This window comes from Lolium rigidum, chromosome 6, assembly GCF_022539505.1.
Source record: "Lolium rigidum isolate FL_2022 chromosome 6, APGP_CSIRO_Lrig_0.1, whole genome shotgun sequence".
NCBI classification, from domain to species: domain Eukaryota; kingdom Viridiplantae; phylum Streptophyta; class Magnoliopsida; order Poales; family Poaceae; genus Lolium; species Lolium rigidum.
Genome location: NC_061513.1, coordinates 156,060,348 through 156,073,297, shown reverse-complemented (window position 1 = coordinate 156,073,297; position 12,950 = coordinate 156,060,348). Strand labels below are relative to the sequence as shown.

Below are 12,950 nucleotides of genomic sequence, written 5' to 3'. Positions count from 1 at the left end.
GGGGGTGTGGAGGTGCATGGGAGCAGAAAAACCTTTAGCACCAGTTCGTGCTAAAGGTCCCGCACGAACCGGTGCTAATGCCGCGGCTGGTCCCTTGGACGTTCAGACCGCACGAACTGGTGCTAATGACCTCTTTAGCACCGGTTCGTGCCAAATCCGTTGCTAATGCTGTTTGGAGCAAAAAACCAAAGCCCTCTTTTCTACTAGTGCGTATTGCCATACACAATTTTTTCCTAAGTTTAAAGTTCGAGTACCAAGATCGACTATGAATTTTGCGGACATTTATTTCATAATCTCAAGGTAGCCTTTGGAGTTGAATTTGTTTCTTCAAACACTTTTTTATAATTTTTCGTGGCTAAGTTCATAAATAGATTTGGCGAGAAGTTAACCAGAAAGAGATCTCCCTTCTGCTTGTATCCTACAGAAACGGTCTCCAACATGGAAAACTCTACAATCATACTTAGTAAGCATGACATATATATCTAGATGACAGCATTTCGCAATATGTGGAAGGTACATTGTCCATGGTATGGTATGATTAATTCCGTGAAGATAGCCTCTACAATTTTTCCCATTCCAGCATCTTGGTCGATATAAATTGTTCTAGTTAGCCTACCATTATGTGCAGCTAGAAAAGTGGTGAAGAGCCACTCAAATGAGGCAAATGTCTCGTCAAACAACATCATCAAACGAGTGAGGATACCAATTATATACATATATGGATTACCTTTCTTTGTTCATATATGGGACGGACAGTACAGAGATAGATTGATGTAAGTACAAATTAGTAACTATTCCTGCTTATCTACATGCACGCATGATCGGATGACGATCGATGCATGCTCCTGGTCACTTGCTTGTCGGCACTTGGCAGACGCGCGCATGACGGCGGACAGGCCGACTTGCATAGCGCTGCTTCGTAGTCATTCATGTATGCCGCCTAGATCTTCAGGTGCTTCAGCCTGACAGTGGAGCAAAAGCTTCCACATTAGCAAACAGCAGGCAGACAACTATTTCTATATAAACTCCATAAATCTACCGATCAGTAAGCCATGTGCGATAAAATCAGAATCAATTTGGGACTGCTCTTGAAGAAGGGTTCCCTTTCCTCAGTAGGGCGTACCTGTCGGCCTCGTACCCGCCCATGGCGCCACCAGGGTACCTGTACGCCGGGAACGGCACCCTGCCTGCCTCGATGCGCTTGACATCCTCCACGAGCAGCTCGTAGTAGCGCCTGGCCTCGTCGGCAGACTTGCCACCCACGGCGCGCGCGATGTTGTGCCACCTGTCCGGCGTCTCCTTGTCGTACACCGCCAGCGCCTGCTCGAACTGCTTGTTCTGCTTCGCCGTCCACTGCGGCCTCGACGAGTTCATCGACATCGACGCCATCCAAATACTATGTACGATCTTTGTTTGAAAGATCTGCTCGATCGGTCTCTCTGTTCACTAGCTGAACTTCCTAGTAATCGATCGATGGGTTATAGTTATATAGCTATGTGTGCTAGGCTTGTGATTGTGAAGAGAAGAGTGTGGGCAGGGCTGGTACTTATAGGATGCACGTAGGTGCTGGAAGTGGAACAAAGGCTAGCTGCAGGGTCTCTTGTGGGCTCAAAGACGGAGACATGGAGAATATGGCATAAGTGAGCCAGAGCGTGGAGAGCCACAGCTGCCAGTGCTATGAAACAACAGATATTGCGTCCAAGGGAAGTGGAGATCTCTCGACTTTTTATCTTTCTCCTCCGACTGCATCTACGACTTAGCTAGATAGGTACATATCTAGGTCTTGTCGATACGCAACTCCTACGCCGGTTCCTTATTGATAGGAGGATATTTACCGTGACATGCATCCCGGCGACTTGCCACTGGCCTCAGGACACTGCTCATGTGTACAATCGGAGACCACACGAACAGAGATTCGGATGAATTATTGACGACCTTTCCTGGCTCCCTTCCGCACTAAGGTGGATTAGATCCATTTGTAATCTATCTAACTAGATGTTGTCTAATTTCGAAATTCCTTTCGTTTGGTTAACCACTATTTATTCACCTATTGCTAATACAGATAGAAAAGAAAGAAAAAGTTCAGCTCAACACAGCCACAACCACAATAATCGAGCCTTACAAGTTCTACGAAAGATATACACACTTACCTAATGGCATGAGAACACAAGGAAATTGAGAAACAAAGACCGAAAATCGACTGAACCTCAGCGCATGCCTGTCACTTAGCCCGTTTTGTTAATTTTGCCTGTCACAAAGACTGTATAATGCTTTCAGTTTAGTTGTAATATATTGGGTATGTTGGGACGTTACTCATAAATTTTCGCAGGGGATGGCTGGTGTGTGCTAAGCTATTCCTATGTCAAAATGATGTTCACTAGTAGAAAAAAGGCCTTCCATCCCAACCCATTAGCCCCCAAATACTTTGACCCGGGACTAATGGGGTCTTTAGTCCCGGTTCTGCTGGTGAACCGAGACTAATGCTCGGGCAACCGGGACTAAAGGGCTACGGTGGGCTGCGGCCAGGGCAGGAACCTTTAATCACGGTTGGGGACACCAACCGGGACTAAAGGGACCAACCGGGATTAAAGGTTTTTCTGGTTTTTGGCTCCCCACGCACCCCCCCCCCCCCCCCCCCCCCCGGATCGTCTTTTTTAACACTGTAAAATAGGAAATAAAATGATAGAAAATTCGAAAAAATAAAATGTTTTCAGATTCTTGTATGTTATGCAACCTAGTATTAGGGAAAATTAACAAATTTGAATTTTCACTTTTTTTGCAAAAAAGTTTTGAAAAATGGTAAAACCGCAATAACTTTTGCATACGACGTCGAAAAAAAGTATAATATATCAAAGTGATCGTGGGAAAAATTTACATCCGAATTCACCTGGGTTAGACAATTTTTTGATTCTCAAAATTCGAAATGAAAATACGAAAGCAGGAAGATTTTAGTTTTTGCTATAAATTTCAGATTTTATATATTTTTTTATTTTTTAAAAAATTAAAATTAATAATTGCATCCTGCATAAAGATTAGTATTACTTTTACCTAATTTTTAGATTTTCAAATTTTTAGGTTCTAGGTTTGGCAAAAAAAAATTGAAAAAAATAAAAAATAATACAAATTAAAAAGTTAATGTTCATTTATTTATTCAAAATTATTATTACAACATTACTTTTGTTTATTAAAAGAATTATTTGAAATTCAAACACTAAAGAAATGTGACATCGACCAACATGTTAATAGGATTGATATGATACTAGTATCACATACATGCGCGCGAAGCACTTGGATGCGGGAAGGGATGGAACTCAGCGGGAGGATAGGTGACCGAGCGGAAAGTTTGATCACGAGTAAAGTAATTTGACTAGAGATAAGTGTAGTTAGAGATAGAGACTAATCTATGCAAATAACTGAAATAATAGAAATTCTTAAAAAATAGGAAAAAAAATGGAGTGGAAAAAATTTTGAATTTTATTTTAAAAAAATTGAGATATTTTCGCGCCGGCGCACAGAACCCGCGCGGACGGACCTTTCACTACGGGAAAAACAGCCGCTACCGTGCAACCACCTATTGCCGTGTGCTCGCGCACGGCAAAGAAATCGTTGCCGTGCAAACAAAGTCAAAACACACGGCGAAGGCGAGCGCACAGCAAAGAGGAGGTACAGCGCACGGCAAAGAGGAAGGGCACGGCAAAGACACAGGAAAGCACACGGCAATGAAAACCCGCACGGCAAAGAGAACAAACAGTTGCCGTGTGAAATCCTTTGCCGTGCGCAGGACTAGGTCGCACGGCAAAGCGCCCTTTGCCGTGCAGTTTTTGCCTTTGCCGTGTGCCTTGTTCCATTTTCTCTTTTTTCTTTATATTGTACTTATTTTAATGCTTATATTTATTCTTGAAACATGACAAGTACTACACATCTTCATTAATACAATTTGTATACCATATTTTTACAATATGACAAGTACTCTAAGTCCTCACTCCCCCTCCAACATATTAGGGTTTCGGAGCAAATAAACCGCGTTCGGGGAATCTTCTAAGTGTTATCGCCCGAAAGAGAGGGGAAGGTCACATATGGGAGCTATGTCTTGCACCATTTGGTGAATCACACCTTCCACCACACTTTCACACATATCCTAGGTCCACATGCAAGTGTTGTTGGTGGTATTCCGGTGCTCCGGCGGTCTGCGTGCCTCGGGGGGTCTACCCCCCTAGATTTCTCCGCGCGAGGTTCCACCAACATACTTTTTGATAGGTTTAGTTTTGTTTAGGCCATATACACATGGAAAGCTAGGTTTGGCACACTTTGGCACATTGTAGCCACCGGTATACCCGCAGCGGGACACTTCAGCCTACAAGTCGAGGAATCTTCCAAGTGTTATCGCCCGAAAGAGAGGAATGTCACACATGGGAGCTATGCCTTGCACCATTTGGTGAATCACACCTTCCAACACACTTTGACACATATCCTAGGTCCAGTTGCAAGTTTTGGTGGCATTCTGGTACCCCGGCGGTCATTCCCCCCCCCCCCCATAACGGCGGTCTGCGTGCCTCGGGGGGTCTACCCCCTAGATCTCTCCGCGCGAGGTTCCACCAACATAATTTTTGATAGGTTTAGTTTTGTTTAGGCCATATACACATGGAAAGCTAGGTTTGCCACACTTTGCCACACTATAGCCTCCGGTATACCCGCAGCGGGACACTTCAGCCTACAAGTCGAGGAATCTTCCAAGTGTTATCGCCCGAAAGAGAGGAATCTCACACATGGGAGCAATGCCTTGCACCATTTGGTGAATCACACCTTCCACCACACTTTCACACATATCCTAGGTCCACTTGCAAGTGTTGGTGGTATTCCGGTGCTCCGGCGGCCGTTCTCCCCGAAACAGCGGTCGCGTGAGCTCGGGGGTCTACCCCCTAGATTTCTCCGCGCGAGGTTCCACCAACATACGTTTTGATAGGTTTAGTTTTGTTTAGGCCATATACACATGGAAAGCTAGGTTTGGCACACTTTGGCACATTGTAGCCACCGGTATACCCGCGACGGGACACTTCAGCCTACAAGTCGAGGAATCTTCCAAGTGTTATCGCCCGAAAGAGAGGAATGTCACACATGGGAGCTATGCCTTGCACCATTTGGTGAATCACACCTTCCAACACACTTTGACACATATCCTAGGTCCAGTTGCAAGTTTTGGTGGCATTCTGGTACCCCGGCGGTCATTCCCCCCCGATAACGGCGGTCTGCGTGCCTCGGGGGGTCTACCCCCTAGATCTCTCCGCGCGAGGTTCCACCAACATACTTTTTGATAGGTTTAGTTTTGTTTAGGCCATATACACATGGAAAGCTAGGTTTGGCACACTTTGCCACACTATAGCCTCCGGTATACCCGCGAGCGGGACACTTCGACCTACAAGTCGAGGAATCTTCCAAGTGTTATCGCCCGAAAGAGAGGAATCTCACACATGGGAGCAATGCCTTGCACCATTTGGTGAATCACACCTTCCACCACACTTTCACACATATCCTAGTTCCACTTGCAAGTGTTGGTGGTATTCCGGTGCTCCGGCGGCCGTTCTCCCCCGAAAACAGCGGTCTGCGTGAGCTCGGGGGGTCTACCCCGCTAGATTTCTCCGCGCGAGGTTCCACCAACATACTTTTTGATAGGTTTGGTTTTGTTTAGGCCATATACACATGGAAAGCTAGGTTTGGCACACTTTGGCACACTATAGCCTCCGGTATACCCGCAGCGGGACACTTCAGCCTACAAGTCGAGGAATCTTCCAAGTGTTATCGCCCGAAAGAGAGGAATCTCACACATGGGAGCAATGCGTTGCACCATTTGGTGAATCACACCTTCCACCACACTTTCACACATATCCTAGGTCCACATGCAAGTGTTGGTGGTATTCCGGTGCTCCGGCGGCCGTTCTCCCCAGAAAACAGCGGTCTGCGTGCCTCGGGGGGTCTACCCCCCTAGATTTCTCCGCACGAGGTTCCACCAACATACTTTTTGATAGTTTTAGTTTTGTTTAGGCCATATACACATGGAAAGCTAGGTTTGTCACACTTTGATACATTGTAGCCACCGGTATACCCGCAGCGGGACACTTCAGCCTACAAGTCGAGGAATCTTCCAAGTGTTATCGCCCGAAAGAGAGGAATGTCACACATGGGAGCAATGCCTTGCACCATTTGGTGAATCACACCTTCCAACACACTTTGAAACATATCCTAGGTCCACTTGCAAGTTTTCGTGGCATTCCGGTGCCCCGGCGGTCATTCCCCCCGATAACGGCGGTCTGCGTGCCTCGGGGGGTCTACCCCCCTAGATCTCTCCGCGCGAGGTTCCACCAACATACTTTTTGATAGGTTTAGTTTTGTTTAGGCCATATACACATGGAAAGCTAGGTTTGGCACACTTTGCCACACTATAGCCTCCGGTATACCCGCAGCGGGACACTTCAGCCTACAAGTCGAGGAATCTTCCAAGTGTTATCGCCCGAAAGAGAGGAATCTCACACATGGGAGCAATGCCTTGCACCATTTGGTGAATAACACCTTCCACCACACTTTCACACATATCCTAGGTCCACTTGCAAGTGTTGGTGGTATTCCGGTGCTCCGGCGGCCGTTCTCCCCCGAAAACAGCGGTCTGCGTGAGCTCGGGGGGTCTACCCCGCTAGATTTCTCCGCGCGAGGTTCCACCAACATACTTTTTGATAGGTTTGGTTTTGTTTAGGCCATATACACATGGAAAGCTAGGTTTGGCACACTTTGGCACACTATAGCCTCCGGTATACCCGCAGCGGGACACTTCAGCCTACAAGTCGAGGAATCTTCCAAGTGTTATCGCCCGAAAGAGAGGGGTCTCACACATGGGAGCAATGCCTTGCACCATTTGGTGAATCACACCTTCCACCACACTTTCACACATATCCTAGGTCCACATGCAAGTGTTGGTGGTATTCCGGTGCTCCGGCGGCCGTTCTCCCCCGAAAACAGCGGTCTGCGTAACTCGGGGGGTCTACCCCCCTAGATTTCTCCGCACGAGGTTCCACCAACATACTTTTTGATAGGTTTAGTTTTTTTTAGGCCATATACACATGGAAAGCTAGGTTTGGCACACTTTGGTACATTGTAGCCACCGGTATACCCGCAGCGGGACACTTCAGCCTACAAGTCGAGGAATCTTCCAAGTGTTATCGCCCGAAAGAGAGGAATGTCACACATGGGAGCAATGCCTTGCACCATTTGGTGAATCACACCTTCCAACACACTTTGAAACATATCCTAGGTCCACTTGCAAGTTTTCGTGGCATTCCGGTGCCCCGGCGGTCATTCCCCCCCGATAACGACGGTCTGCGTGCCTCGGGGGGTCTACCCCCCTAGATCTCTCCGCGCGAGGTTCCACCATCATACTTTTTGATAGGTTTAGTTTTGTTTAGTCCATATACACATGGAAAGCTAGGTTTGGCACACTTTGGCACACTATAGCCTCCGGTATACCCGCAGCGGGACACTTCAGCCTACAAGTCGAGGAATCTTCCAAGTGTTATCGCCCGAAAGAGAGGAATCTCACACATGGGAGCAATGCCTTGCACCATTTGGTGAATCACACCTTCCACCACACTTTCACACATATCCTAGGTCCACTTGCAAGTGTTGGTGGTATTCCGGTGCTCCGGTGGCCGTTCTCCCCGAAACGGCGGTTTGCGTGCCTCGGGGGTCTACCCCCTAGATTTCTCCGCACGAGGTTCCACCAACATACTTTTTGATAGTTTTAGTTTTGTTTAGGCCATATACACATGGAAAGCTAGGTTTGGCACACTTTGGCACATTGTAGCCACCGGTATACCCGAAGCGGGACACTTCAGCCTACAAGTCGAGGAATCTTCCAAGTGTTATCGCCCGAAAGAGAGGAATCTCACACATGGGAGCTATGCCTTGCACCATTTGGTGAATCACACGTTCCAACACACTTTGACACATATCCTAGGTCCAGTTGCAAGTTTTGGTGGCATTCCGGTACCCCGGCGGTCATTCCCCCCCGATAACGGCGGTCTGCGTGCCTCGGGGGGTCTACCCCCCTAGATCTCTCCGCGCGAGGTTCCACCAACATACTTTTTGATAGGTTTAGTTTTGTTTAGGCCATATACACATGGAAAGCTAGGTTTGGCACACTTTGCCACACTATAGCCACCGGTATACCCGCAGCGGGACACTTCAGCCTACAAGTCGAGGAATCTTCCAAGTGTTATCGCCCGAAAGAGAGGAATCTCACACATGGGAGCAATGCCTTGCACCATTTGGTGAATCACACCTTCCACCACACTTTCACACATATCCTAGGTCCACTTGCAAGTGTTGGTGGTATTCCGGTGCTCCGGCGGCCGTTCTCCCCCGAAAACAGCGGTCTGCGTGAGCTCGGGGGGTCTACCCCCCTAGATTTCTCCGCGCGAGGTTCCACCAACATACTTTTTGATAGGTTTAGTTTTGTTTAGGCCATATACACATGGAAAGCTAGGTTTGGCACACTTCGGCACACTATAGCCTCCGGTATACCCGCGATGGGACACTTCAGCCTACAAGTCGAGGAATCTTCCAAGTGTTATCGCCCGAAAGAGAGGAATCTCACACATGGGAGTAATGCCTTGCACCATTTGGTGAATCACACCTTCCACCACACTTTCACACATATCCTAGGTCCACTTGCAAGTGTTGGTGGTATTCCGGTGCTCCGGCGGCCGTTCTCCCCCGAAAACAGCGGTTTGCGTGCCTCGGGGGGGTCTACTCCCCTAGATTTCTCCGCACGAGGTTCCACCAACATACTTTTTGATAGGTTTAGTTTTGTTTAGGCCATATACACATGGAAAGCTAGGTTTGGCACACTTTGGCACATTGTAGCCACCGGTATACCCGCAGCGGGACACTTCGACCTACAAGTCGAGGAATCTTCCAAGTGTTATCGCCCGAAAGAGAGGAATGTCACACATGGGAGCAATGCCTTGCACCATTTGGTGAATCACACCTTCCAACACACTTTGACACATATCCTAGGTCCAGTTGCAAGTTTTGGTGGCATTCCGGTGCCCCGGCGGTCATTCCCCCCCGATAACGGCGGTCTGCGTGCCTCGGGGGGTCAACCCCCCTAGATCTCTCCGCGCGAGGTTCCACCATCATACTTTTTGATAGGTTTAGTTTTGTTTAGGCCATATACACATGGAAAGCTAGGTTTGGCACACTTTGGCACACTATAGCCTCCGGTATACCCGCGGCGGGACACTTCAGCCTACAAGTCGAGGAATCTTCCAAGTGTTATCGCCCGAAAGAGAGGAATCTCACACATGGGAGCAATGCCTTGCACCATTTGGTGAATCACACCTTCCACCACACTTTCACACATATCCTAGGTCCACTTGCAAGTGTTGGTGGTATTCCGGTGCTCCGGCGGCCGTTCTCCCCCGAAAACAGCGGTTTGCGTGGCTCGGGGGTCTATCCCCCTAGATTTCTCCGCACGAGGTTCCACCAACATACTTTTTGATAGGTTTAGTTTTGTTTAGGCCATATACACATGGAAAGCTAGGTTTGGCACACTTTGGCACATTGTAGCCACCGGTATACCCGCAGCGGGACACTTCAGCCTACAAGTCGAGGAATCTTCCAAGTGTTATCGCCCGAAAGAGAGGAATGTCACACATGGGAGCAATGACTTGCACCATTTGGTGAATCACACCTTCCAACACACTTTGACACATATCCTAGGTCCACTTGCAAGTTTTGGTAGCATTCCGGTGCCCCGGCGGACATTCCCCCCGATAACGGCGGTCTGCGTGCCTCGGGGGGTCTACCCCCCTAGATCTCTCCGCGCGAGGTTCCACCAACATACTTTTTGATAGGTTTAGTTTTTTTAGGCCATATACACATGGAAAGCTAGGTTTGGCACACTTTGGCACACTATAGCCTCCGGTATACCCGCAGCGGGACACTTCAGCCTACAAGTCGAGGAATCTTCCAAGTGTTATCGCCCGAAAGAGAGGAATCTCACACATGGGAGCAATGCCTTGCACCATTTGGTGAATCACACCTTCCAACACACTTTCACACATATCCTAGGTCCACTTGCAAGTTTTCGTGGCATTCCGGTGCCCCGGCGGTCATTCCCCCCCGAAAACAACGGTCTGCGTGCCTCGGGTGGTCTACCCCCCTAGATCTCTCCGCGCGAGGTTCCACCATCATACTTTTTGATAGGTTTAGTTTTTTTAGGCCATATACACATGGAAAGCTAGGTTTGGCACAATTTGGCACACTATAGCCTCCGGTATACCCGTAGCGGGACACTTCAGCCTACAAGTCGAGGAATCTTCCAAGTGTTATCGCCCGAAAGAGAGGAATCTCACACATGAGAGCTATGCCTTGCACCATTTGGTGAATCACACCTTCCACCACACTTTCACACATATCCTAGGTCCACTTGCAAGTGTTGGTGGTATTCCGGTGCTCCGGCAGCCGTTCTCCCCCGAAAACAGCGGTTTGCGTGCCTCGGGGGGTCTACCCCCCTAGATTTCTCCGCGCGAGGTTCCACCAACATACTTTTTGATAGGTTAGTTTTTTTAGGCCATATACACATGGAAAGCTAGGTTTGGCACACTTTGGCACATTGTAGCCACCGGTATATGATACGTCTCCAACGTATCGATAATTTCTTATGTTCCATGCTACTTTATTGATGATACCTACATGTTTTATGCACATTATATGTCATATTTATGCATTTTCTGGAACTAACCTATTAACAAGATGCCGAAGAGCCGCTGTCTGTTTTCTGCTATTTTTGGTTTCAGAAATCCTAGTAAAGAAATATTCTCGGAATTGGACGAAACTTTCGCCCGGGGTCCTATTTTTGCACGAAGCTTCCGGAAGACCGAAGAGATAATGAAGTGGGGCCACGAGGCGGCCGGAAGGGTGGCCGGCGCGGCCCGAGCCCCGGCCGCGCCGACCTACCCCCTGGGCCCCTCGTGTGGCCCCCGCGTTGACCCTCCGCCTACTTAAAGCTTCGTCGCGAAACCCCCGTACCGAGAGCCACGATACGGAAAACCTTACAGAGACGCCGCCGCCGCGAATCCCATCTCGGGGGATTCTGGAGATCGCCCCCGGCACCCTGCCGGAGAGGGGATTCATCTCCCGGAGGACTCTACACCGCCATGGTCGCCTCCGGAGTGATGAGTGAGTAGTCCACCCCTGGACCATGGGTCCATAGCAGTAGCTAGATGGTCGTCTTCTCCTTGTTGTGCTTCATTGTTGGATCTTGTGAGCTGCCTAACATGATCAAGATCATCTATCTGTAATACTATATGTTGTGTTTGTCGGGATCCGATGGATAGTGAGTACTATGATTATGGTGATTATCAATCTATTGCTTATGTGTTGTTTATGATCTTGCATGCTCTCCGTTACTAGTAGAGGCTCTGGCCAAGTTTTTACTCTTAACTCCAAGAGGGAGTATTTATGCTCGATAGTGGGTTCATGCCTCCATTGAATGCAGGACGGTGACGAGAAAGTTCTAAGGTTGTGGATGTGCTGTTGCCACTAGGGATAAAACATTGATGCTATGTCTAAGGATGTAGTTGTTGATTACATTATGCACCATACTTAATGCAATTGTCCGTTGCTTTGCAACTTAATACTCGGAGGGGTTCGGATGATAACCTGAAGGTGGACTTTTTAGGCATAGATGCAGTTGGATGGCGGTCTATGTACTTTGTCGTAATGCCCAATTAAATTTCACTATATTTATCATATCATGTATATGCATTGTTATGCCTTTCTCTATTTGTCAATTGCCCGACTGTAATTTGTTCACCCAACATGCTTTTATCTTATGGGAGAGACACCTCTAGTGAACTGTGGACCCCGGTCCTATTCTTTACATAGCATACAATTCTATCGCAATACTTGTGTTTACTGTTTTCTTTGCAAACATCTTCCACTCGATACGTTTAATCCTTTGTTACAGCAAGCCGGTGAGATTGACAACCTCACCGTTTCGTTGGGGCAAAGTACTTTGGTTTTGTTGTGCAGATTCCACGTTGGCGCCGGAATCCTCGTTGTTGCGCCGCATCACATTTCGCGACCATCAACCTTCAACGAGCTTCTTGGCTCCTACTGCTTCGATTAAACCTTGGTTTCATACTGAGGAAACTTGCTTCTATACGCATCATACCTTCCTCTTGGGGTTCCCAACGGACGTGTACATCTACGCGCATCAAGCATAAATTTCTGGCGCCGTTGCCGGGGAGATCAAGACACGCTGCAAGGGGAGTCTCCACTTCTCAATCTCTTTACTTTGTTTTTGTCTTGCTTTATTTTATTTACTACTTTGTTTGCTGCACCTAAACAAAACACAAAAAAATTAGTTGCTAGTTTTACTTTATTTACTGTCTTGCTCTCTATATCAAAAACACAAAAAAATTAGTTACTTGCGTTTAATTTATTTTGTTATCATGTCTAGTCCTGTACTTGTTTTTATTTTTCACTAGTTAGGCATAATGAAAAACAACAAAAATATGAGAGATCTTTATGAACTTTATCTTGAATTAGGACATGATGTGTTTGAAGAAAGAATTAAGAAACCCATGGAACTTTATATGCATGCTAATGAGAATGTTATTACTATGAATGCTTTGAACACCATTGTTGCTAATGCTATGGAAAATTCTAAGCTTGGGGAAGCTGGTTTTGATGAGCATGATATTTTTAGTCCCCCAAGCATTGAGGAGAAAATTTACTTTGATGATACTATGTCTCCTATATTTGATGATGAGAATAATAATGATAGCTACTTTGTTGAATTTGCTCCCACTACAATTAATAAGAATGACTATGCTTATGTTGGGAGTAGTAATTATTTTATGCATGAGACTCATGATAAGAATGCTTTATGTGAT

General features: G+C 47.2%; 1 protein-coding gene across 1 annotated transcript in view; it reads right to left on the bottom strand.

The window, feature by feature from the left end:
- Window positions 1-697: 697 nt before the first annotated feature.
- Window positions 698-12,950, bottom strand: part of LOC124666258 (protein RADIALIS-like 3) — a 31,701-nt gene continuing 19,448 nt past the window's right edge. The window contains exons 2-3 of the mRNA XM_047203601.1: window positions 1,124-1,402; window positions 698-962 (exon numbers count right to left, since the gene is read on the bottom strand). Coding sequence (XP_047059557.1) covers window positions 941-962; window positions 1,124-1,389 — 288 coding nt within the window. The 5' untranslated portion in view covers window positions 1,390-1,402 and the 3' untranslated portion in view covers window positions 698-940. The remainder of the gene's footprint in view (window positions 963-1,123; window positions 1,403-12,950) is intronic.